At 35.8% G+C, this 27,692-nt stretch overlaps 1 protein-coding gene across 2 annotated transcripts in view; it reads right to left on the bottom strand.

The window, feature by feature from the left end:
- TBCK (TBC1 domain containing kinase) overlaps positions 1–27,692 on the bottom strand; it is a 91,768-nt gene that overhangs the window by 7,530 nt on the left and 56,546 nt on the right. For both annotated transcript variants that reach the window (XM_065736503.1, XM_065736504.1), the window contains exons 23-25: positions 20,209–20,384; positions 8,608–8,783; positions 4,811–4,970 (exon numbers count right to left, since the gene is read on the bottom strand). In XM_065736503.1, coding sequence (XP_065592575.1) covers positions 4,811–4,970; positions 8,608–8,783; positions 20,209–20,384 — 512 coding nt within the window. The remainder of the gene's footprint in view (positions 1–4,810; positions 4,971–8,607; positions 8,784–20,208; positions 20,385–27,692) is intronic.

Raw genomic sequence — 27,692 nt, 5'->3', positions numbered from 1 at the left:
GCGGAATACTTAGGTTATCTTTGCAGTACTTCAGACATGCAAACTAATTGAGAAGGCAGAATTAAAACAGCAGCACAGCTGCTGGCTCACAGCCCAAGCTTCTTTCTTGGTCTGTGTAAAGATCAATGTCCTGGCAACAGCAGCTGGGCTATATTTCTGCCAACTGGAGAAAACATGCACACACGTTACAAGAACTAAAACAAACTGAATATAATAATACAGACTTTATAGAATAAATTAATGAAGACACTTCAGCTTGTCTCAGGCAGAGCTACAACTAGGACTGCTGCTGATTAATGCAACCTCTCTCAAAAACACAAACTTAATCTCCTCCTCTTTAAAGGTGGAAAAGAGACAGCTGAGGATGCCAGTCCGCACTGAGCTTAAATGCAGTGTGCAGGGTGATGCTTTAACAAATCAACAGGATGGAAGAGCCATTTCGAGAATCAACGTGAATCCATCTATCTCTACAATCACTTTTCTTCAAAGTAACATTTACGAGGAAATGAAAAGTATATAGTGAGAACATCTCAAAAAGTTAACGGACTGATTCCTACTTACGTTCACTCTTGAAGTTTCATTAGGTACTTACAAATAAACCTATCTGTCCTTACAAGCAGGTATGCATCTGCCCTTGAGTATTCTATGCAATACCTAATCTTCAGATGAACCAATGAAATTTTGTGGCAATCCATTTTTATTTTTTTCCAAGACAGGGTTGTGAAAAGAAATCAGCTTAGGCACGCAAGGGCTTGCGCTTCTCACTTCAAACAAACATACAAATAAATGAATAAATAAAGCTGAACATGAATGCATGGAGACTTTTTAGTTTTACATTCTCCAGACTTCTTTTTCCTTAAATCATCACTTCCAGCTTATAACTACTGTTAATAATTACACATAAAAGTTTAGAAAAAAACAACAAAGTCATTTTCTGTTTCAGTCTCCACATACCATAAAATGAACGCCTTCTATTATCAATAGATAACAGAAGGATTCTATGTCAGTAGATCAGCATCTGCATTTAGAGATTTACAGAAAAACCTAGTAGTTTTCTTTTTCAGGCTAGGACTGCATTATACAAACAAGATCTTGAATTTGACTCTCCCTTTCTTGCCTTGAAAAAGGTCGGAAAGATCTCACAAAATTTCACAGAAAAGCACGACTGCTTATCTTTGCTTTGGAGATAACTCAATCTAACTATTAGCTGCTCTGTGACACAATGAGAAATACAACTCTGCTTCAGTTACTTGCAGAAATTGTCTAGACAATATATTTATAGCAACATAACTTAGCCAGATTTTTTTAAAAAAGTAACATTCAGGAATGAAAATGAAACAATGTAGATTTATTTGTTTATTTAACAATGCTACACAGACCTTTTATTTATTTATTTATTTATTTATAAAGTTTGGTTGGGCTCTCTGTGTTCTTTGAAGGCACAAAATAAATGAGTTTCTACTTACTAGAAATACTGGAGCCCTGTGTGCTTTATTCTGCTATAGCACTTGAATGAAAAAAACAAATGCATATATAACAATCATACCACACACAATCATGCCACACACAATACAGCTAATCGGTGTCAAAACTGAGCTGCTGAAGCATGACTTAATGCTAGGTAAGTTATTTCTTTTGTTCTCGTTTCAGTCAACATTGCAAAACCACAGACAAAAAATTGGAAATCAAAGCAGGCAAAATAACACCCCAAGCAAGGCCAATGGCATCCTGGGAATCATTAAAAAGAGCATGGCCAGCAGGTTGAGGGAGGTGACCCTCCCTCTCTGCCCTGGTGAGGCCTAACCTGGACTACTGTGTCCACTTCTGGGCTCCCCAGTACGAAAAAGACAGGGATCTCTTGGAAAGAATCCAGCAGAGGGATGCAAAGACGGTAAAAGGCATGGAGCACATCTCTTATGGGGAAAGGCTGGGAGACCTGGGTCTGTTCAGCCTTGAGAAGACTCAGAAGGAATTTATAAACATCTAAGGAGAGGGAGGCAAAGGGAACAGGCTGGACTCTTCACAGCAGTGTGTGGCAATAGGACAAGGAGAAATGGCCACAAACTGAAGCATCGGAAGTTCCACACAAATGTGTGTGGGAACTTCTTCCCAGTGCAGTGACGGAGCAGTGGCACAGCTGCACACAGAGGTGGTAGAGTCTCCTTCTCCGGAGATGCTCAAGACCCACCTGGACGCCTACCTGTGCAACCTGGGCTAGGGAGCTGCTTTGCAGGGGGGTTGGACTCAGTGATCTCTACAGGTCCCTTCCAATCCCTACAATTTTGTGATTTTGTTGTTTAAAGATCCTGCCACTTAATATATATTAAGTTTAAAATTAAAACTGAATCTGGCTAGTTAATCTCAGCGTAACACTAGCATGGCTCAGTAAGGGTCTGGTACATCAACCAATCTATTAACTTAGCTTTTACACCTTTTAATGGCTGAACAAGTAGGATTTACCCTGTTTTTAATTCTTTTGAAGGAATTGTTCAACTAAAGCCAGAATTAGACTGATGCTTGTAGTGCTGCTGGCTTCATTGTCTCCTGCTGGAAAGGGGCCATTATAGAGGTTCTGTTATTCCCTCTACTGCCTTTCAGAGTTTTAGAGAGCCTTTCCTTTCAAATCTAAATGTTATCATCTGGCATCAAATCAAACATTCAAGACAGAAATGGAGAAAAAAGGTGTGAAAAAGGCAAAAATGAATTTTCTGCAAGTCCATTCAGGATGGTTAATATTGTGGTTGCCTTTCTTTCTTTCTTTGTTTCTTCCTTTTTTTTTTTCTTTTTTCTTTTAATTAAATTTATACCAAGTAGGTTATTAATACAAAATGCAGTTGAAAGATTCAACCTCCTAATTACAAACAGCCTCATAAATTATCAACAGTTATTTCCTACACTCACCCTCACAGCACTCAGTCCTGTATAAATTAAAGTAACACAACTAAGAGAACCAGGCTCTGTATTTTTAACAGTGTAAACATCAGTCAACACTTCTTACAGAAAAGAAACTCCTTTACAGTGAAGGGTACAATGTGTGGCCAATTCCTTTCCACTCTGAGATACATAACTGTTTAGGAAAGATAGGCTTTAGGCTGAACATCTTACACCATTTCTTTTGAAACACTGCTTTTGTTCCCACACATTCACTTCTGCAATTTTTCATACTGTTAGATTACTTAGTACAACTTCAAGAAAGTGGTGGTTATTACTTCTCTTATAAAAAGCTGTAATATTCACAGCTGCATATAAACATACATACTTCCTTCACTGTCTCAAGTCTAGCAACATCCTCTTACATGGTCAAAGTGCTTGTACTCACTGAGCATGCTAGGTTTTCTACGGCAGCAAGGCAAAGGAAACATTTAATTTTCCATCTAATCAGACATTTAAAAGCTGAGAAAAATCCAAGTTTGCATTAAAACTGTCAGTACATTATAAAAGAAATTTAGCTCTTCTTAGGTGTGGTATAACCTATAACCATACTGTAAAGCCTCTTGTCTTTCCTTTCCTTTAGATAGCCATTTCAGGCTCTTCCTTCTGTTTTAGGACATAATACATACAGTGTTCCTTTGTTCTAGATATAACACTTTTGATCAGTCCTGGAAAACAGCTCCTAGAAAATGACTTGCTAGTAAGTGGGCTGTCTCTCATAAAGATACTCATTACTGAATACCAGAGCAGTTTGCTTTTCCTGTTCCCATTCCTCAGGAGGTTAGAGAACACTAAGACTGTTACTGAGATAAATTAGGATGTTCAGTAACTTAAAATGTAATTACTGAAAGCTGCTGCATAACCCACCATCAAATGTGTCAAGCATCCATTAAATCATCTCCATTTGGCACTCAGCATTTTACGCATTTTATATTTATTCCTCTGAGGAGGAATATATGCATTTAACATTTGGTGAGGAACAGTAATTATTCAAGTCAATTGACTTCACGTGAAATATTTATCACAGATTCACTCATATCCAATGCACAAACCTGGACTCACTGGCTTAAATGATTCAAATGTGCTTCACAGTCTGTTTTACACTACCTCTGCTACAGTTTAAGATATGACAATCACAAATTAATCTTCTAACTCATGAAAAATAGGTTACTGAAAAGAGACTGGGTTGAACTAAATGTATACTATACCTAAAACACACCTTTGAATTAAAAAAAATTCCTTTTCCTGAACTGAACATTAGCAGAAGTAGTAATTCTACTAGTTATTCTGCTGGTTAACAACACCATTAAACATTTATAGAAATGAGTAGGGACATCTGAATATTCTCACCATCTATCCAAACTATCATATGGAAGTTCAATGTATGAATCATTCTTCTCTTAACTGAGCAGAATTACCTACCATCAATAACTGATTAAAATGAATAAACACAAAGTTCATATTACTCCAAGCAAGAAAGACACAATGTCCTATTTCCCTTGGGCTTCAAACCACACAAATTGTTCCCTACTTACCTTGTATGTGCTTAACATCACTGCAAAAAACAAGTGATAGATCTTACTGATAGACTTTAGAAGCTCTGATCTCATTTTCATAACACACCAATATAAAGATTTTAAAGGTGAAGAAACACTAACTAATTCGTTTCAAAATGTTGACTTTCTCAGATGTTGGCCACTTTAAATGTTTTTGTCTAGAAGTAGAAACTAACAAAAAATTCCCCCAGATCCTGTACTGATACCCCTCCCAGTTAGTAATACATAAATTACCCAGACTGTAGTATTTACTACTACTGTATGCATTCACTCTTGTGATGTATTTCTACATATAAACATACACTTCATATCTACAGACTTACAGCAGCTGTGTTCTTCACTGCATTTCCTACAATCACTACAACTCTTCCTTTAAAACTCTGGAGCGTGGCAGTTGCTGGGCACTGGATGAGATCTCCTTCTGCAGTAAATGCTGATGCAAATGGGACATTGATGCTGCCAGAGATGTGGCCACGGTTAAAGCTTAGGAAAAACAGTTAAGGATACATGCAAGACAGAGAAATGTACAGTATGCACACAGCTGTTGAATGAACTTGCACTTCATCCTGGCTGATAAAACAATGCTGGTCTTCTATGCAACTAAATTTTGATAAATGTCAGTTACAACTTACATGGAGAGAAAACAATGTCTGAAACTACATTAAAAATGGAGAGAATTAAGAGTTTGCTTCATAGGCATGACAAAAACACATCTGTCAACTGAAACCATACTCCAGACCCAATATCCAGAATACGTACATTTCAGGGAATTTTACTTTAAACTAACTCTATTCTGACCACAGGAATCAAATACCAGTGAGCAGCTGGAGCAGCTATTATAAAGGAATTTTATGCAATAGTACTTACAGTGAAAACCAAAACTAAATAGGGATTATTGGGAAATTTTCTTAAAACCTCCTGCCAACTTATCCCCACAATTCTGACCCAAACTGAAATTCTAATGAATAGGCACTCAGCTTCCCAAACGAAGACCATTATTTATATTTACCTACACTCCCACTAAGATTGAAGTGCAAGCCATGCTGATACATACTTCATTGTGCTTCACTCTCAAAGGATGATAGTTCAATGAGATTTTATGGACAAACAAAGAATGCAAACATCTCCTCAATAAAAATTAAGTTGGATCACTAAGTCTTAGCATTTACTGAATTTGAAAAGATCATCATGACATTAAAAAAACCTCTGAATTACTTTAATAGACTCTATGTAAAGCAAGGAATACTTCTCCAACAGTAAACAAGAAGAGATGGTAGGGGAAACTTCTGACACTCACCACTTCAGGGTGCTAACCTCCTCTTTATAACTACTCATAGCTTTATAACATTCTCATAGCTACTAACCAGGGTAAAAGTTCTGAAGTGAGTCATTTCGACTGAATATGAACACATTATACCTTTGGTTTCCTTTGTAATTCTGAATTACTAACAATTTAATAGCTGTCTATTTACTACATGGTTTCTACTGTGAATGACATATAAAATAATCCATTTGAGGGGTAATTTTATTACCTACCAGGCTGACATTTCAAAAACAATACTCATGATTCAAGTCCACTCAAGACTTAATGGACGGGTTACAGGAAGAAGAAAGTAGGCCTGTCTTCTGCACTGAGTCATTCCTAACTCTACTGTAAAACCCAAACACGCAGGAATAATAGCCACAGTGATTACAAACTATTGCTTGAGCTACAGAGGTTCTGTCTCTAGCGTGCATACTTATTCACAAAACATAAAGAGCAAGTCTGATTAAAGCTTCTAATAGGAAAAACTGGCCCATAAAACCACTTCATAGTCAAATGATCTTCACATAATTGAAATTTTGAATCTACTCCACAAGAGCAGAATAGGATTAGCACGACAGTAGAGTAAAACCTATTATCAAGCTATTAGGAAAGCTATAGAAACACTTAAGCAATCACCTTGCCTTTGATCTTGGTTGTAATACCAATAAATCCATTCCTGTACACAGATGATAGTACGATTACTATAGTCTAGGAATTTTGCATTACTTGCTCCCTACCTGCTTTGTCTTTGATAATTTCTAGCAAGCAGCTTAAATAATTGAAAATACAATGACGCATGCAGTAATAAAAACATTATTTAAATCAGTAGCATCAAGCTTTTTTTTTTACAGCAGTAATAAACTTGTAGATCATTTAATTCCAGGGCCTTCTCTTTTTAACTGGAACTTCATTAAAATTCAAAAATTATCATCTTTTGATGGATAAATCATCTCTTAGAACAGCATCTCAAAAAAGTGGACCACATTTTCAACGTTTTCTAATTCTAGGATCAAAATAAGACAGGACTCTAGAAAACAAAGTCAAACTAGTCAGGTAAATGAATCTCTACTTATCTGGAAATGTTTACTGATGTAGGAAATAAAGGCATGCAAGGAAAAGAAAAAATATTATTGTTTTGTGTTTCTTTGATCAATTTACTTCATAAGTATAGCGGATCACAAAACAAGTTTAAGTATAGAAAACTATAAAATTACAAAAACTCATCTTCAGGTAGTTATCTAATTAATGTTATACTACCTCTGTGCTATGTATGTAATAAATGTTTATCTATTTACGTGTTAGAAATGTTATTTGTTTTTCTACTTAACTATACTTTGTCATAAATATTGCTAAAATATTTGAGATAAATACTTTTCTGGATATGAAAATTACATTTAAAATAGTACTTCAACAACCTACACAGCAATGAAAAATCAAGTATAATACCACTATTTACATTTTTACTATCCATTTTATCTCAAATGTTTGTCACTGATCCACCATTAAAGGGAAATAATGTGATCAAGTGAAGTGCCTTAACACTAGTTGTACTTTCTAAAAATGATGGAAGCAAATAACTCTTGGATATAAATTACCTTGTTTAGAATTCACTCTTTTCTCATACACATGGAGTCTGTAATTAGCATTAGAACAGATACAGGAAGATTTTTTTCGATGTTACTGGGAGCCTGCTGAATCTCTAATGACTGGAGATATTTAAGAACAAGGCAGACATAAATAACAGGAACGGTCCTACTTTTCTTGGAAGTAGAAGGTGGAGTCAATTCCTGCTTTTTTTTTTTCTTTTGAAATTGAATATTACCTGTTCATTAAAAACTGTCACATAGAAAGCTGGGATACAAAAATAAGCAACAGCTCCTTTCCATTATGAATGGAACAACACCTACAAAATGGTATAAAAAAATAACAATTACATTCACAAATTGTGAATAGGACATTAAGAGTTATCTCTAATAAAATTATGTAAATGTTCCCACTTTCACATGCTGATGAAGATAGACGTATTCCTGGCAAAGCACAGCCATTAAGAAGGAATTCCCTTAAAATAAATAAATAAATAAATAAAATGAATCCAGACCATAAGTACATCTATTCAGAAAAACAATTTTAAACAACAACAACATTGCACTAGCAAAGACTATGGTTTTGGGAAAAAAAAAAAAAAAAGAGAGAGAGTAAGGTGTAGACAGAGTAGCAACTCCGATACAAACATAGCTTCAAGATACCATTAAGACTTTCTGATTATAAACAAACTAGATGCCTTAAGTTAAGGGCAGTCATCTGGCTGCATTACCTGACAGTAAAGAGACTGCACTCCATAGGAACTGACTTTTCCACTGAGGGACTGGCAAAGCACATGAGCTGCTGACAGTTCTCCATTTCCCTTCTATTTATTTGGGAAGTCTCCCACATTTTCAAAATATTGGTCTGCTAAAATATTTCAGAATACTGGAAAAGGTCTGCTAACAACATCTATCATGAAAAAGCAAGTTGCATTAAAGTATCTGTGCTGTAGGTACATACTGGTTTCATCACAATCACAGCTTCAAGTGTAAAACTAAGAATACATTGTGATGTCCTCTACAGACCAGGACTCTCTACACTAAAAAAAACAAAAACACCACCACCATCTTCAGTTCATTTGCCATACTTTGACATATTCCATATTCCTTTTTTTTTTTTTTTTCCTTTCTTTTTTTTTTTACTGTTCTATTACCACATTTCTGAAGGCAAGGAAAAGATAATTGATACAAGCATGATTCAGACAGGTTAACACTTGGATTTAAAGGATACTCTTCACTGTTACGAATGTCCACCACCAGCAACTTGGGCTTGCTAGACTTTGTTTTCTTTATAGGTGTTTTGGAGTGACTGGGTCCTGTCAGTTCACAAAGATCAATCAGATCTTCTGCTGAAATCCGTGGTGACACCTCTGCCTTCAGGTCATCCAACTTGATAGAATCCCTAGACTTGAAAAGAAGAGAAATTATATTAAAGGCGATAGAAACAACATTCATTGCAAGTGTTGCTTATTTGACAACCTCAGTGTATGACAACTCAGTTAGATGGAAATCAACCTTTTCCTTCCTAAGTCATTACAAGTACACCTTTGTTCAAGACAGCTAGCTTGATCCACACAAAACAATGCATAAGGTAAACCACCAAGAGGGAGGAACTCATTCTTTACAACCAGTAGGCACAGAGATATGAAGCACGTTCTAGGTGCTTGACCTTGGGAACAATGGGTTTGCAAAACCTATTTGAAGATCTAAAAATTAAACAAGCTCTGCAGGAACTTCTTTATCACATGGGCACATAGGAGGCCTTTTCTTTAATCCCTGGTAGAACTTCCAGGACTATACCCATAGTGGAAGTTCTTTATATCACTTAATTAACTGCTACAAGTGCCTATTTTTGAAAACTTTCATACATTTGTATAATCAAAAATGTATCAGCATGCACCACGGTGTTAAATAGTTAATGAACACTGATTTATAACCTTCTGTGGCAAGACTTTACTTTCTGTTAGCACCGCTGCCTCAATATGAAAAAACACAGGTAAATTTTAAGGCACTTTACTGTCATTATGCTTTAATAGAGCGAATAAGAGTTAACAGGTTGGCTATACATACAAAAAATCATAATGGAACTCAGCTTACTCTGAGTTATCTTTGATGTATATACACTTACAGAGCCTACTCATCTTATGATAGGACTGGTTTGTCTTGTGCAACCACTAAAAGCTGCTATTGTGCAAGAGGTCAAACAGAGGCAAAAGCTGTTTATGACTAAGCCTTCAGTTGTTTCTAGTGAATTTTTCTGTCTTGATAGGAACAAAAAGTATAACTAGGAATTGTTTCAGGAAGCCTCTTATGAAAGACTGTGTTGATATCTTATTCTTGTGGAAGAAGACATTAATTACACAGACAACCATTTCATCATGAAGTTTTGCTTACATGCACCATGGCTGTTCAGAACACGAGCACAAGCATACAGAGATGGACTACAGAAAGCCAAAAAATAAGGAAAGAGCAGCCTCAAATAAAATATTATGTGTATTAATTTTGAGAATGAGCACATACAGCACATTCAAAATATACGCTGTTATAAGAGTACCATAACTTGGATTCCATTTCTCCAAAAGTAGTCCAAGTAAAGGAGATGGGTTAAAAGGGAGGAGAAGGAACAATGTCAAACACTTCTGACAAACTTCAGACTTGTCAAATAATTTCAGCAGTCCATATCTTAGAAAGCTGCATCACCAGGGAGGCTGGACTTGGATGATCTCCAAAGGTCCCTTCCAACCTTGAACATTCTGTGATGCACTCTAACAATGCAGTCACTTTCTGCTTTTATTTATACAATTCTTTTTCTGCATATGAGATCAATATGTCAGGGAAGAATAAGCTTACAAAGAAAGCATGAGTTTTATAGCAGAAAGCAAAAGGGACAGAATTAACCTATACTAGTATATAAATCATTTTCCCCTTATCTATAAAGTATAAAGCTATAGAAGCATTCCACAGTTAGACACTATCTATCCCATAAATAGGTTTTAATGACCAGGGCAAACATTTTTTCCCATTAACTAGATTGAAAATAAAGAGAAACATACTCAACTGTGTACCTTACAACCACATTTGCCCTAATTTCTTTTCATTTCCTTCTCTTTCCTTCCTTCTGACCTAGCAAATCCAGCTCTGTCTACACTGACATTTATGATACGATATCATTATATAAGCTTCAAACAATGCTGTAGACTAAAGCTCATCAACAGACATCAGGGAAATATTTCCTAATTGCATTTAGGAATGTGACTTTTTCTGAGGTACCTAATAACAACTGTATTTCGTAACAGACATTTTCTCACAGGATTTCTCTGATGACTGGTCAGTCAGCTCAAGCTAAACATGGATAACATCAAGACATAATCCTTCTAACCAAATCCTCATCACATCTCATCTATGTATCACCATCCTGGTAAACAGGCCTGCGATTCTGCACTGGACTTGAGTTCATGCTACAGGTTGTCACAGCCCCTAACAACCCAAATCTTGCAGTTTATCCTACACATTTAACACCTCCCCTGCTCTTCAATTTTTTGAGCTGTTATTTACCATACCTCAGCAATTACTCTCTTCACTTTAGCCCAGCCAAACATCTAAAAGGAAGTGTGAGAGAAGGCAGCTGACACATACAAGCAGACTTTAGCATTTACTAACTTCAGTGGTGAATATTAATTTAGACTTGATCAGATATAAGGAGCTGTACATCAGGGAAGACTGCTTAATCACCACCACAGTATAGCAAAAATAATACTTATACTGAAGTTTAAGGTCTAGTTACCTCCCAGGAGTCTCCCTGACAATATCTTAAGTACTTCAAAAATTAATGGGGTGAGAAGAATAATTTCTTTACTTTCAAATACATCTGGGAATTGCTAAGCCATATCCATTTACTGCTCTTAATAAGAAACAGTCATTAAGAATTTTTTCTTGTTTTCTTTTTCATATTAGAATCAAAGCTGCTTAAGCATTCTCAAGTTAGAAGTCAAGCTTCAGAAAGATTAAAGCACTTCAGAATATGTGGCTGGTGCAATCATAACTCTGATCTATTTTTCCATTAGCAGTAATCTCTTACAGGCATTTCATCCTTGCTATTAAATGAAGATATATGTTGTTGAGAAAATAAGTGAGTATCTGTAGTTCTGCTGAACCCAAACTTAACAGATTCATCTGATAAACAGGGGAGTTATAAAGTAACTTTTTATCCATGAGAAGGATAGCTCTATCTAAGTAGAAGCAGGGATCCCCAGCTTTTGTCTTTGAAGCTGGAAAAGCTTACTGCAACAAATTTAATACAGAAGAAATTTCAGCTTGAAAGTCAGTATAATTAAAATCTAGGGTTCAAGTAAAATACTCTTCGCTTAGTTTCAGAGTCCAACATGAAGAAACATTCACAGACAATGTCATTCCCTTCTTTTGGAATATAATGTTTTGTTTCTGAAATCAATATATTCACATATAACTAGGAATAAGAAATAACATTTTAAAACCAGCTCAGAGGAAAAACATTTTAGAAGATATCTGAAGAACTGATCAAACAAAACCAGACAAAAGCAGATTCACACAGCAACTACAAAAAGATAGAATCTGAATCAAGGGTCACATCAGTTGCTAGCAAAGACACTACTTTTTGTGCTAAGTTTTAGTTGAAGGACCAGTAGTGGAAGAAAGCTTATGAACTGCTATTCCATCTGAATAGAGTATTCAAGGTCACGTTCTCAAAGAAGCTTTGGGGTAAATATATTCATACAGAGTAGCACTACTTCGCACAAATTAAAATAGAGCAGTCAGGTGAAAACAGGTAGAAAGAAAAGGAAGAATAAGCAAGAAATGTCATTTCAGGCAGATTTGTAGCTGCCCTGCCAAAGTCATCACTACTGTGTTTTATATCAAAAGTAGACAGACAACACCAATTTTCAGGAACTAGCTGAAAAGGAGATTAATCAAGATCAAGCAAGAATGCTATGGATTTTAGCCATCTAACCATCATCTAAAACAATTTTGTGACCAAAACCACTCATGTCCAGAGTTTTCAATTAGTATTTCCCATACAATTGTTTTTCTTTTTATCCTTGATAATTGAGTAGATGAAGGCGCTGCTCTTTGTACATTTATTTTTGTCTTCTAAAAGACCAACAGAATGACAGCTCTGATAGAGAAAGTTCCTTACTCCTGTACCCACACACAAAGAATAATGCATACTGCTAATGACACAGAAAATCCCACACAGGCAAGAGAGAAATCTAATAATAATAAATAAACAAAGTACATATATGCTGGCCAAATCTCTCACCCCCACAAGCAACACCATTTTTATGGGCATTATTAACATGGAGTCATCAAATAAGGTCTCAGTTTATTTATTTTTTTATTTTCAGTCTGGACTATTTACAAGGAAGGAACATATAAACTTGTGGAGCTAGAGACTGTTTTCTAAAATCTTTCAAACACTGTAGAGCTATTGTTTTCTATACAACCTCACTAACAAACTCATTGTTATGCCTCAAGTTCTGTTCTCCCATATTCACATTTCCATGTCAAGACAGTGATAACCCACTTTCTCTACGTCCCCATCTCCCTTCACTTTCCTTTTTCTACATCTGCCCCATTCCTGGGTTTGGAAGCTGTACTCATCCTCTCCCTCTCACAGAGCTTCCAGCTCCAGATCCTGCACCTTTATATCAGAGATTAAATAAAGCTCCCAGACATGAGCTTCCAGCAGCTGCTCTGTAGCTGATCCAATCTGCAGGATTCTGCACCACAAGGACATTTTATAGGCAGGCCCAGCCTGCCTTGCAGCCTGCCTCTTTTCCTACCCTTCTTTGTATGAACTGACGCTGCAGAGAGGAGGTGAGAACAGTGGCTAGGGAAGATTAGGAAGGGAACAAACAACAATGCTTGGCTTGTCATCATTCATAAACATACTCCAAATCACTTTATACAACTTTTACACAATTTGGCAAAAATGCAACTGGGCTCTGCTTGCCTAATTAGCTAATTATCAAGGAAACCTCACTACGTCTCCCTGGAATAATATAATTGAGTGAATTAACTGAGTCAGCAAAGCAGAAAGACAAAGTTACTCCCTGCAAGCAGCCAGGCAGGTCTGCTGCAAGGTCTTTGTTATTGTCTCTGATGTGATAAGACAGGTAAATACTTCTCACCACTGCAGGGAACCACTTTAAATTACAGCCATAATCCAGACGTGCCTGAGAACACCCACAAAGTACTTTAACATGATATAAAACTAGAAGCAACAAGAACAGTCTTGCATGCCTTCCTCAGTTTCTATCAGTTCATGCAATTTTCTCTTGATAGATACTGTCACTTTGACAAGAAATTGTAATATTTTGTGGAAAAACAAGTTACAGATTCTATGGAACAGCAGCTGCCAGAGATACCCTTGTCCTCTTTAAAAACAGAAACAGGTATTTAGTATTACACCTCGATGCAAACTGAAACCAGAATAGAAATTTCTTCTCTCCTACAATGTGATCACATCTGTCACTCTGGGGTCAGGAAACTTTGATTAAAAAAAAAACAAACCAACAATAATTAAAGCACTAAGCTTTTTAGAACAAAGCTGGGCCTAAAGTATTGACTTAGGACATTTGGTGGGTTCATTCTGAGAGTTGCTTATCTCCTATAGTAAATTCACAAGCATGTTACAATGCAAAAAAATATGCCACTCTTAAAATATATGGGTTATTTTAAAGAAATATGAAATAAAGCTGTTACATGGGAAATAGCATCAACTATTTATGCTGGTTGCCCAAAAGACATTTCCATTCTAGTCTTCCCACTCAGAAAAAAAATCAGGATTGGGGCTAAGATGCGTAAAAAGAAGAAGAAAAAAAGAAGAAAAACATAGATATCTATATCTTCAGACAGACAGCTTGAAACTCAGGATATCTATGGCTTGAAATTTCATTTTCCTTATAAGCTCACAAGCTGACACCTTAGTCATTTCTCCGTGCATGGAAGGTGAATTAAAAAAATAATAAAAATAAAAAGAGGAAGAGGGAGAGTTTGAATAATACTTTACTATTATTATATTTCAGTGAGACAAAACAAGGAATTCTTTCTTGTTAGAATTTAGTCATAGGAGCAGGATTTGCTCCCACTGTACTTGTGGAAAGAAACTTCCACACAAGACCGAACTTTCAAGAATGAAGGCATACCAGGCCACACAGCTTAGAGATCACTCATCAGTAAACAATATGGAGAACTTGCATCTGTCATTGCTGGTCAAAGAAGCACCGATAGAAACAAGAGTGACACTTGAGGAACTGTCAGCAGCAGCTGAATGTTGAGCACAGATGGGAAAGTGTAACACTACCAGAGAAACTTCATAAACTCTGATTTTCCTACACTTTTGTTTTCAATATCCTAATAAATTACTTTGGTAATGACTGACCAGAGGCAACTTTATCAGTGTAGCACATTCATCTCCAACGTTTTTTCACAGGATACACTCCACTGGGAGTTACAATCAAGCACAGAAGAGGAAACAGAGTTGGCTCAGAGCAAAGCTATCACCACCAGTGGCAAACCAGTAGCTGCCATATTCTTGAATTTGTCATACAGTGGCTTCTGCTTATGACTTACTTAGATTAATTTTCATCAGTAATGTGGCAATGCTAAAAAATAAAAATAAAATGACAGCCCCAGTACTTAATTAAAAAGGTAATCAATTTAAATGATTATCAAACCTCAAATTTGATTTTAAAACAATTTTCAAACCGTAAATGATTTTAAAAACATCATGTGATAATGATGTTAAATAGAAAGGACTTAGCCACAAGATGCAAATTAAGAACTGCCTACTTTATTTATTTTTACAGGTATATTTACAAAAAACAAAAAAAAAAGCATATTTCTTAATCAGTCACAGAATCCCAATTGTGAGAGGTCAAAAAGGTCAAAGACAATCAGCTTTCAACTTCAAAGTGCTTATAATCACAAAGGTTTGTGAGGAGGAATGGGATAGGAAATCAGTGAATCCAGAACCCGAGGCTAAGGCTTGCAGAGACTCTAGCTGCTCCAACTGCCCCATTTATATTCACAGCAGATAAACACATCCCAAGGAGACTCTGCAAACCAAAATTCCTGTACAGAATATGTTTACGATATCTGAATATAATCTAAATGAGCATCTAACAGACTATTAAAAACTCATCTAAATAATATTTATATTCTTATAAACATACTCATTTAATTCTGTCTCAGCAATGAAAACAGAGCACATTTGTTACAATCTTAAGCTTACATTCAATTAAAATAATTACTATTTATATTAGAACTCAAATAAACAACCACAACATTATTAGAGACTCTAAAATTAATATTTATCATCACTTATTTCCTAAGTCAATCTATTTCCTGCTTTATCTACTCTGGTAGTTGAAGTATTGCCTTATTTTCTATTGGAAAAAATCCTAAAATGTAATAAAATACACTCATACTCTTCAAATCAAGCTGAGTGAAATAAGTGCTACAAGACTTCCTTCAGTAAATTCAACCTGCAAAACCAGCACACTGGAAACAGAGGTTTCCTTACACTTATGCTCCTTGCATTGGTCGATGGCTGCCTAGTTTACGAGTTTCAAAACAAACAAGAAACCACTCCTCTGAAAAGCTACTAAACACACAGAAAGTTTTGAAGCTTTCAAAAATTCCTGAGACTATTTTTCAGAATACAATGAATTAATTATCATGTGCCTTGTTAAACATTTCTCGCTAAAAATGTTATTTTAACCAAGCCATTTTGATAATCAAAAGTAAACCCAAATCCTTACTTCAGCTTCAGCTATTAGGGACTAATCAGAAAAACAGAAGCAGAGGCATACTCAAATTTGTATTATAGATATAGATCAGTTAACAATTTACATAACCTACGTTAAAGACAAATTATAAGTACAATATTCTGTTGAGTTGGAGAGCGAAGAAGAAGGTGACAAAAAGCCCACAGTATAAGCCTGGAACTGGCTGTGGCAGACAGAAGAACCTTGAGCCTTAATATATTTAATGGCAAACAGCACAGACCTTGCACTTGAATATTTGCTAGTCTGAACACAGAAACTGAAGTGTTGGTGTACACACTACTCACTGTGCTTCTCTTATGGAGATGGAATGCACACAATGATTATTACAGACAAAGGACTTAATATAAACCTAGCCAATAGATTTTTATACAGACAACTACATCCTAGGCAAATACTGAAGAAAATGATAAGCAATTGAGCTTTAGCAAAATATAGAACAAAACCTATCTAGTTAACGTAAGAAAATATGCTCATACTATTTCGGATACAAACTACAGATTTTCTGTTTGTACTGTTTCATCAAAACATAAAGCCACCTTTCCACAAAGGTTTTTCTCCTGCTTCATCAAAAAAGGAAAAGCTGAACGGATGGCATCTGAAGATCAATAATTATGCAGTAGCTTTTCCCCAGCTGGACGCTTTCATTCCTTAATATTTTACCAAAAACTCACATCTCTGTAAAAAGGATAGGCAGTATAACATAAGACAAAGGCAAAATTGTAACAGCCAGGAGACTTCTGGGAATTCATCTGTCACACTTCAGCAGAGAAACAGAGAGATAAAGAAACTGCATCCTGCAGAAATGTGCAGGTAGCTGAAAAGAGTGTGAACATGTACTACATCTGTAAGAAGGTAGATGGAGGCACAGCATGAAATTTTTGTATGACCAAAAGTATTTGCCCCTGACTCCTTGATGGTTAAGAACAACACATTGGGGTTTTCTAGGGCATGAAAGCAAGTTTCAAGCAAGTAAATAAGAAAAGTCATCAGTGTACTGGTCAAGAAGGAGTTAAAGACAAATTTCAGTAGTCTGCTACTAAAATTCAGTGATAAATTTAAAGGATTTTTTTTAATTTAAAGGATTTTTTTTTAAATTCTTATTTTTGACATTCTATCTTTCTCAAAACACACATGCTAATCCATTTAAGTTGTATGTTCATTCTTTCTGTAACTACTTCCTCCATGAGATTTTATCTCAGCAAAAATATGTTTATTGGTTGAAAGAGCAAAAGATTAAGCAACACACAGGGGTGGGAGGGAGGAGAGCACCCGACCCTATTTACAAAGCTGCAAATACATGTCACTAAAATGAAAACTAAGCAGCACTAATAATAAATAAAAAGAGTCAAAACAGTTTGTTTTACTGGCTGCTAGTTTAGGGAGAAGAGTGCTCACCCAGGGGCAAATTCTTTTCATGCTGTTATTAACCAAAGCACTGTAACATGCAGATATACACAAGTATTTGAGTAGCCAATAAAAAGCACTTAAGAAAAAAAAATGAAGCAACTTAAAAACAAAATAAAAGTACATGAGAAGGCGACAGATAGTGTCTGGAATTAACTAAACACTTTGTTTTCAGAGGAATTATTTCCTGCTTTTCCCATCCGTAAATAACAGAGGTGGCTCACGAACACAAAAATGGGATATGAGTGTAGGCTGCTTGTTACACAGAAACCAACTAAACAGATGAGGAAACAACAAATTACTTTTTTAAGAGCTACAGTGACCAGCAAGGACACACAGTGGGGTTTTAGAGAACTCCTTTAGGCTATGGTGTGCACTGAAGATTAAAATCAGACTCTACCGCTTTCAAGTAGAAAAAAGCTTTTCCCAAGGCAGCAAACATCAGTAGAGGACATGACTGTAGAAACACACAGTTTCAGGATTAACAGAGGCACACACACAACCAAAGTACCCACAACCTCTGGGTGTAAACAGTATACTTCAGTAACATTAATATAAACGTACATATCTCTAAATCTGACACACAAGTGTAACAAATGAGAGTAAAAATTTTTACACCAGAACATCATATATGAACCTGCCTCCTTGTCAGCGTCCATGAGATTAGGTTCCACTTATCTACAGAAAAAAAGCTAAAATGTTTACAAATTTCTGTAGAAATCACAGAGCACTCCTCCACGCAACAAGCTAAAAAAACAACTCCGAACTACAGAAGATCTCTTAAGCTTCAGAAGAGGTTAAACCATCTGTTATGCTACAATGAATCACAAGTGTTCCACTGTTAAGCGAAAAGCAGAAACAAAAGGGAAGGCAATAAAAGTTGAGGTATTTATTTTTCTTCTCCATGAAACAGCAAAAACGTAAGCTTAATTTCTTGGAAATCATGGGCTGGAAGAGCCTAGATACCAGCATTATAAACAAAAATCACTTCTGGTATGAAAATAAAATTACTATCAGGAAAGAGAAAAAAGACCCCAACACATCTTTCAGGAAACAGAATAAACTTTGCTTGACCCAAAATAATAGATTTTTTTCTCTGCTACAAATACAAATCTTTGCTTTATTTACCAATTCAGAACATCATTGCTCCCTTCTCCCTTTCATCTCTGTGCTGTTTCCAAGTTACTTCACGATTGCCTGGACACAGAAAGGCACAAGCACATAAGGGACTGTGGAAACTAGTCTATTTACTAGCCTGTCATACATTAAGAAAAGCTAGCACATACATGAAAACATTTTCACATTTAAGTCTGTTAGGGATTGGATCAGTCTATAAAAAGAAGACTGCATAATTGCTTTCCTTGGAAGTTTTTGTGATAGGACAAGACAAAGTCCCTGGCAAACACATCTAATTTCAGTGTTTTGTCTGTTTTCTGCTGGAATTTGTACCAGAAGACCTCCCATCTGAATTATTCTATGAATTTGCAGTTCTTAGCTCCTTCTGAAAGTCCCTTCATGCATTGCCAGAACAACATAGCAGAAGTTGCACTGGCTGAAGTATCTGTCTGACAATCACCAGTACTTGTGCCATTTCAGTTTTCTTCCCTATTGCCTTTCTATCTCACCTACTACTTCTTAAATCTTGCAAGTTCCTTGGAGTTCCCTTTTGTTTTGAATTTGCATGTTTAGCTCTTAGGGTCCTGAATTTATGGTAAGACTTTCGCAAAATACAGCAATAGAAATTAATTTAAAAACCCCAAACTCTAGCATAGAAAAAAAGATGACAATATCATACTCACGATTAAGAATTATTTAAATATTCAGATATACTTAAGTGACAATACAAAGCTTAAATTTGTAGAAGCTGGGAAAAGCAGGCAGAAAGACATAAACTTAATGCAACTGACAAAATAGACAGGGTAAATATATATTACAGATATTGCCCCTCTACCTTTGTCATGTATCCATGAATGAATTTGGATTGGGTAGAACACAGAAGGAAAAAAAATTAATTCATTTAAAAGACTGACAAGATTTGTATGCCTGAGAGGAAGGAAAGAAAGAATTTCAAACCAACAGTACTCTCCAGACAGTGTAATTGAGAAAAACAAACATCAGATCTTAGTAAAAAAAAAAAAAGAAAAAAAGGAATAATATTTTTGCTGAAAGCAATAGCTATACAGACATAATTTTAATCACTAGTTTGTTTACTGCCAAGACATAACTCAACACTACCTTTTTTTTTTGTCTGTAAAGATGTCATAAAAATAGCATTCCTAAAAACACACACAGACAACATCAGCACTAACAAGACTCCTAAAACTTGTACTGAGGTGGCCGGACTACCTGAATTTTGGAATGACAACAGCAGCTGTTCCCCCATAAGCGTATGAACCTATCTATTACATTTCTTACACGAGTACTATAGATGCAAGGAAGAGACTAACAGATAAGGTCCACAGAAACGAAACAAACATACAAAGTTTTGCACTAGAAAAAGACAAGGGTAAACACAAGCCCATCCAATAATGGGGAAGAGTGATTTTCTCGTGGCAGGCTTCATCACTCATCTTCCCCCCTCCATTTGTTAGGGCACTTACCAGGTCACCTCTAGGTGCTTCCTGATAATCTACTGAAAAGCAGGACATTGAACTTCTTGTGCCATTGCTCTCACTGGCTTGCCGAGGAGGCTGTGCATATTGCCTGTACGTTGCACTCTTGGGGGTCCAGCGAAACAGGTTGATTGACTCACGAACACAACGCTCAATGTCAATCTCTGATCATGGAAAAAAACAAAATTGTTAAAAAAAATTAATCAGTAAAACCAAGCAATCTCGCTACGATATTGCTAGATAAACACATACATACCCATCTATACTGCTATCTCTCTTTAAAAAGCAGTTTTCAGAAATACCTTGCCATACAAATACTTATCAACTTTTATGAAAAACCAGCAAAGACATTTTAAGCTCTAGTCTTACACCAAAGTATGCATGATAACATAGCAAGCTGTTTAAGAGAAGTGCTATTAACAATGCAGTAAAGGAATATAATTGAAGCAGTCATCATAACGCATCTTCACTAAATGCCTTTGCAAATCAGACTACTGACTCAAATACAGATGCATACACCAAAGGTATATTTCATGCAGCGTATGGAAACTGGGATTTTTGGATCAACTCACTGTCGCATTTGTCAGATATATACCTGATGCAAGCTTGAAAATTTTGCTGTGAAAGCATTCAGTGTTGTTGAACCACATATGGCCCACTGTTTCGACAAAGCTATATCCTATCAGTTGTGTGGAAAACTTCAACATTACTTTGTGCTTGATATACACACTGGTGTGTACACAATGGATTTATCTTAGAGCTGTGCAGTCCAAAACCCAACTGCAACTTAGAGTGGAATCTCTGAGACAAAGAAACAAAATGTAATATGTGTCAAAACATTACTCAACCTGGGAGGAAAGGAGATAACTACTAAAGGTGAAGCATCTAAAAATAAGCAGTTGTCAAAGAAAAATTAACAAAGCATATTGAAAAATAAAAGGAAAAAAATGAGAACCTACAATAAATAGTGTCTGCAGCAATGAACATCCTTCTCATATCTTCTAACAAGGTGTAAAGAAAACCATTTACTTTTTCATCACTGTAAAAAGACCGGTTAGCTTTGCATCTCCTGTTTGCAATTTGGCAAAGAAAAAAATTATCCTAACTTGTATTTTAGGCTGAACCTAGCATAGTGCATCAGACAAATAAGAGGCACATTATTAGCACTTCCTGTGATTGTCCCACTCATCTTGGGTAAGTTACTGCAGCACTTGTTTACAAGATTGAGGCATCTGTTACAAGTTTACAAGATTGAGGCATCTGTTTCTTTGAAGCAAACAGAGGTAGTAAAGTCAAAATTTATCTGTCCATTTCAAACAGTTTTGATGCATTGCCAGGAATAGAATTGATACACTACCATCAATGAAAGAGTCATTCCAGAAACCTCAGTCATTAAAGTTGTGGTGAGCTAAAGAAGCTGAAATGGAAGTCTAGGGCACGCCGCTCCAGTTGGATGATGTTACTTTCTTTGTTTAAAACTGAATGAATGATGTGATCTATTAATTTCCCATTCAAAAAGCTATCCATATGCAGGTAGGATATACTGCCTTCAGTATATGCTTTACTTCCACTGAAGGCAACACAGTTGCGTTAAAAAAAGTACAACACAATTTTTCTTAAAGGTATCAGGTTCCCTAGCAACTTGGATAATGCATGCCAGAAAGAAACTGACCGTGTGTGTCTCCTGTGAAACGAACTTTTTCATTTTGTGATGGAAACTGACAACATTTTTCATTTTCAACATGTTATAATAGAACTTTGATATTTAGTTCTGTGATTCCTGACTGCGTGGCTCCTGATTTCTTTCAAGCAGCAAATCAGGTGGACAATGTCTGTGCCTAAAAATAAAATCACTGAAACAAAAGGAAACATTAAATGGTTTGTGAGGCCATCGAACACCTAACAGCCATCTGGAGTCTGCCAGCTAATAAAAAGTTTTCCAAGTAACAAAAAAAAAACCATAAATAAATAAAAATGACAAGGAGATTGCAGTTTCCACAGAGCACAAAATGTTTATGTACACATACAGATGTATGTGTATATGTAAATATACAAAGATCAACATTTATCACTCAACAAGGCAAAAAAGACTATCAGCAGCAACAGCATTTACTTGCTTTTCTTTTTTAAAAACTGATTAGTTTCAGGACAATGGAACTTAGGAAGACTTTAAAGTGGTGTAAATAATTTACAGAATATTTAATTAGCTCCAGCACATGAACTAACTTCACACTTGAGTAACTTCCAAGCCTGTCTTCAACCTCTCTTTGAAATTTTGGTTTAAGAAAGATAACTTCCTGTCAGTAAAGAAAATGCAGTGCGGTCTTTTGCAGCCTCACTGGATAAGATCTTTTCCTTTAACTTTTACTGATAAGGGTCTACAGCATTACTTCAATTTTGATTTCTTCCCACGCCCTTAACATTTGAAAAATGATTCAGTCCATTAAATGATCTTTCTTCTTATTTCTTTTTTCCCACCAATTCATCTGCATAATATTAATCTTTCTTGCACCTTTCCTGCTCTCAAGTATTACTCTGTGTTACCAGAGGGAAGCTTACAAATTATTAAACACATACTGTTGGTAAGCCAGACATGTAAATATATGAAGTCAGTTCCTTGACTCTTGATCAGGACCGTGAACAAACGAACAGGGAGTACTACACCAGGATGCCAGACTACTTGTCGTACGCAAACAATTTAGAAGAACATCCTTTTGAGAGAAGGCTCTGAATAAATCTCGAAGTGGCAGAACAAAGTGAACAAAAACATTCAGAAAGAATAGGGAGGGCCTCCACAATCACAGAGATGAATACAGAGCATCTCTGTGTCCTCTTAAGGTCCCAACAGTGGTGTGTTTTGTAGTTTCAGAAGCATGTGCCTTCCATTTTTATTCATACAAGTTACTCTGCTGGAAAATCTATATTCAAAATGTGCCAACATAACATTAAGCCATCAACTGTGAAGCACACCCTGAAAAAAATTTAAGCACAAGTTTAAAAACATTATTGAAATACTGTAAAAATAACTTCTCATCTCAAATTTTAGTACCTCTTAAAGTAGTCTAGTTTTCATAAAGTAGAAAACACCTGCATTTCAAAAAGTCAAAACTAGTACCTGAGTACCTAGGAATTTAAAATGACAGGTTTCATTTCAAAACACCAGTCCTAGATGTTCTAGATCAACTGAGCAGTTAAGCAGCAACCAATCTTAGAGGAAACAATTCTGTGGCACCAGCTCGCTACTCTACATCAAAAGCCTTTTCCTTCCTTATTTTTCAAATATGCAAAGCCCATGGGAATTGGAAAAGGTGTGTGGGTGGGGGGAAATAATCTAACATTAATATCCTGGGTTTGTTACTGTTAAGCCTATTGCACATTTTCTGAACTCAAATTTCTTGCTGCTTTAAGACATTATGGATTTTATTGTGTTCATTCTAAGATACTACTCCATATAGAGTCAGCCTTCCTTTGTCAACAGTCTCAACTGAAATGGCTGGCTCACTTTATTTACCTGCTGTTCTACTTAATATTTATTACTACAGATTCAGCAGAGAAATAAACTGCTCTTGAAATACATATTTTAAAGCATTGGTTGAAAGGCACCTGTGATAGCAGCAGACATACAACTTTTTATTTTTACGGCAAAACTGGATGTGCAAAGTTTCTTCCTACCAAGTGAAAGCAACGAATGGGGAAAAACGTAACATGAAAGGTTTGCTTTTAAGAAAAATGTACACAGACTACATCTTTGTGTGCAGTTAATCAATTCCAGAGGCCTCTCCTTGGGTAACAAGACATGAGTTAAGAATTTTGGCCAAAATAAACTGCTCCTGAATTTTGGATGTAGCCCAGAATTATGGGCTTGGTCTGACCTCTCCATCACAAATACTTTATTACTACTCTGCTGGGCAATCTCAGCTTTCCTCACACAGCCATGTAAATAGGAAAGTAGGCCTCTGTGTAATAAAAGCAGGGAAGTTGAACAGGGCAGTCAGTTTGATCTCATGATTCCTGCTCTCATAAGAAATAGGGGTGGAAAGGGCACAAACCTCCGATTTTTTTTTTTTTTTTGCAACACATAAAAAGAGACGCTAAGCCTAGATAATTAAAAGGACAAATCTAGTAGGAGAAGTGACATTTCCATCCAATATCTCTCAATCTATTACTGTTAAAATGCTGTTATAAATGGAAAGGTCAATGCAGAATTATCCTTTTCATAACATTTATTTCATACACTACAGGATAATTGTGCTATTTCACTGTTTTGTGGACTGTCATTTGTTTGTACATCAGCATCCCTTTCCATGCATCTTGAGAAAGAAATTTCAAAGGCAACATAAACATCACTCATTTATTTTAAATATTTGTCAGCTAATAAATTAGAACGCTCTGCTTATCTTTATACATGGATGCAAGGTGGGCATATTTCAAGATCTGTCACAAAGACAAGTGCTGTCAATCAAGGGCACCAACCACATTTTTAATGAAACCAACACATTTTTTATGTAGCAGAACAGGTTTATAGAAGTTGGGTGCAGAAGCAAAGGCAAAAACCATAGCACCGTTTCACAGAATGTATTTTGCAGAGCTGTAATTAGACTCAGTAACTCCAATGCTGCATTGACAGGCTATCTTGTCTAGGAGTGCACTGTGTAATTTTTTTCTATATCTTGGAATAAAACAAATTCTCAAAATGCTGCATCCTATGCCCTACATAGATAGCTTGGACTGGTTTGGTTTACTGTTATGCTCTAACAGAAAATTGTTTTAAAGAGTTATACGAAGCGTGCCAAGGCACATGACAGAAGTTTCTACAACCCAACAAAATGTAAAAGACATCTAAACCAGTCGTAACATCAGATTAGGATACTGGCCAGCGACAGAAATGGCCAGAATCAACACTGTAAAATGGAAACAGTCAGGTATAGGCTACTGTGCAAAAAGCCAGATACACTTTATGAGTAAGGAAAAGGCCAATTAGTAAGGAAGAACATAACTTCATTGCCTGACAATAATCATTCAGAAAACATACAGAAGGACATATTTACAAGATATCAGGGATCAGCTTAGGGGAAGAACTCATTAGAAGCACAGGGAGATGTGGAAATTGTGCAATCTTTTACAGATATGAGCTCAAATATGCACATAAACATAGTGATGAAAAAACAAAGATTTAGTCAACACATTTTTGTTTATAGAACACATAAGCCACAGCTCCATGTTAATTACATTTTAGTTCAATTAAACAAACAAAACAAAAAAGCCTAAACTACAGCTTTCTCATGATGCTAACAATTTTCACATTTTACCAAAAATGTTTTATTAAAAGATTAAAACATTGTGTCATTTTGAACTATTGATGAGGACTTCAGCATCGCAATACAAAATAAATACTTTTTTTTTTTAAACAAGTAATACAAATTATTCTTGTGAGTATAAAAACCCATAGAAACAATTTTTCAATATAAGATTTAATGACACCACATGATTGCCAAAGTTATATATTATTAATCTTTTCAGAACTGGTCTTTCACTTCTCTCCAAAATAAAACAACAGCTGAAATACACTCTCACAGGATTTTACCAGTATCTGTTAAGCCACTGGAGTCCCTCTGTACTTCAAGTATCATTGGTTGTCAGCCCAAAGGAATTTAAGACTACTTTAATATGCTTTAAGTTTTTAATCAAGAAAGGGGACAGAGGAGTTTCCAGTACAAATAGATGAAGAACACAAATTGCCTCATCCATTTTAATTTTAACACTGCTATACCTCCAGTAGCTCACCCCTCAGCTCTGTCAAAGCACAGCACCAGCTCAACAGTCCTGTGTAAACTCTACTCTGTTTCCACGGTGAAAAATGGTACTGAGTTTTGCTACACTCATCTTCCTGGAAAGTCACCTTGACAAGACTGGTTAATTCTATTTGTGCAGCTCAACATAAAATACTCCTTAATTAACAAGTAGGGAACTAAAGGTCATAGGGAATAACGGTACAAGCAAACAAACATTCAGCACAGCAAAAATATTAGCAACTACTCTATCAGCACCTTGCTCTGTCAGCAACACTTCCCATAATTTAGGACGGGAAAAAAAAATCTACTGCAATCTTGCTTTCTAAGCACTGATCCTGAAGCAGTTGACATTCCCTCATTTGATTCCATTAGGATTGTAAGATTTTCCCAAAATGCCTTCATACTATATATTTTTTTCCACTTCATCTAGAAGAAAACCTCCAATAAAAATGGCTTAAATTCTGTCTTTCTTTGTCTGGAAATATTTGACAGTCTAGCTACACGTGCTTAGATTTTATTCCAAGTGCACAAAATCCTGTATGACAAACAAGTATATTATTCAAGTCCCCTTTTGATATGATGAATACATATAGCTTCTATCAAGAGGAGGCATAAGCTGTGCATCATACTGATTTTAAGGATAAAGTTCTACTGATGAATTTCCTCTTCTTTGATAAAATACAGTATTACACAGCTGAAGGATAAATATTCTGTTTTCTTCTACTACTGACAACTAGAGTAGCAAGAACATTTAATATGAACCAAACAAAGAATTTTTCCTTCAGTGTTTCACACATCCCAGTATTTCTCTTCATCTCAAGAAAGGGGAATCTATAAATAGAACTGCATGCTGTTCATGTAGCTGCAAGTGGAATGAAGTGAATAATTAAAAGTAAAATGATATCAATAGTAGAGTTTGACACAACAGAACAGCCTTGGTGAGCAGGTATGCCCTAACAAGTTACTCTGCTTCTGTGTCAAAGCAAGCTCCCAACCTACCCTCATCTGTCAGCCATTAGAAAAATATAAACAGTAAAGAAAACACCAAACAAATCATAGTTACTAGCTGCTATGCAGGGTTTCTGCTTCATCTATGTCATTATTTAGTGACAATATGTATTTTTGTTGATTGCAGTGCAAAATACATTTGACACTTGCATCTTAAAAAGCCATCTAACATAATGACAAGGATGAATACCTTGAAAAGGTATTTCCTTAAATATTAAATATTTCCTTTTTAATTCTGATACCTTGTGATATTTTTGATGCATTTTTTTTTGTTATAGATATAGCACCATTATAATACACATCATGTGACAGAGATGAAACTGTTTTTCTTCAGATATACAGTAATCTGAAAAAGCAGGCCAGCTTCACTAATGCCATGATAAATCAACTTCCAGCATCACCTTCCATAAGGTTTTGAAATTAGACAAGCTAAAACAAAGCCATGTGTCAATATTCTGACATGTGGTTGAATTTATGAAAAATGATTTATTTTCCCCAGGGCCTTAATCTGAGCTATACAATGCTTTCAAAACTGCACGTCAAAAAGCCAAAACTCATTGAAATCAGTTTATTACTTTGTTTTTTCTGTTTCTCACTCAAAGATGGAAGAGCCCAGTGCATTTCTTCCCATCTATTCAAAGTTGGTGTTTGACTTCAAAGTTAACATTCTTA

The sequence above is a fragment of the Cyrtonyx montezumae genome, unplaced genomic scaffold, assembly GCF_038088225.1.
Source record: "Cyrtonyx montezumae isolate F1298 unplaced genomic scaffold, pur_monq_1.0 scaffold_2, whole genome shotgun sequence".
Lineage (NCBI taxonomy): Eukaryota > Metazoa > Chordata > Aves > Galliformes > Odontophoridae > Cyrtonyx > Cyrtonyx montezumae.
Note: the sequence above shows the minus strand (reverse complement) of the source record. Positions and strands in the feature narration are given on the sequence as shown.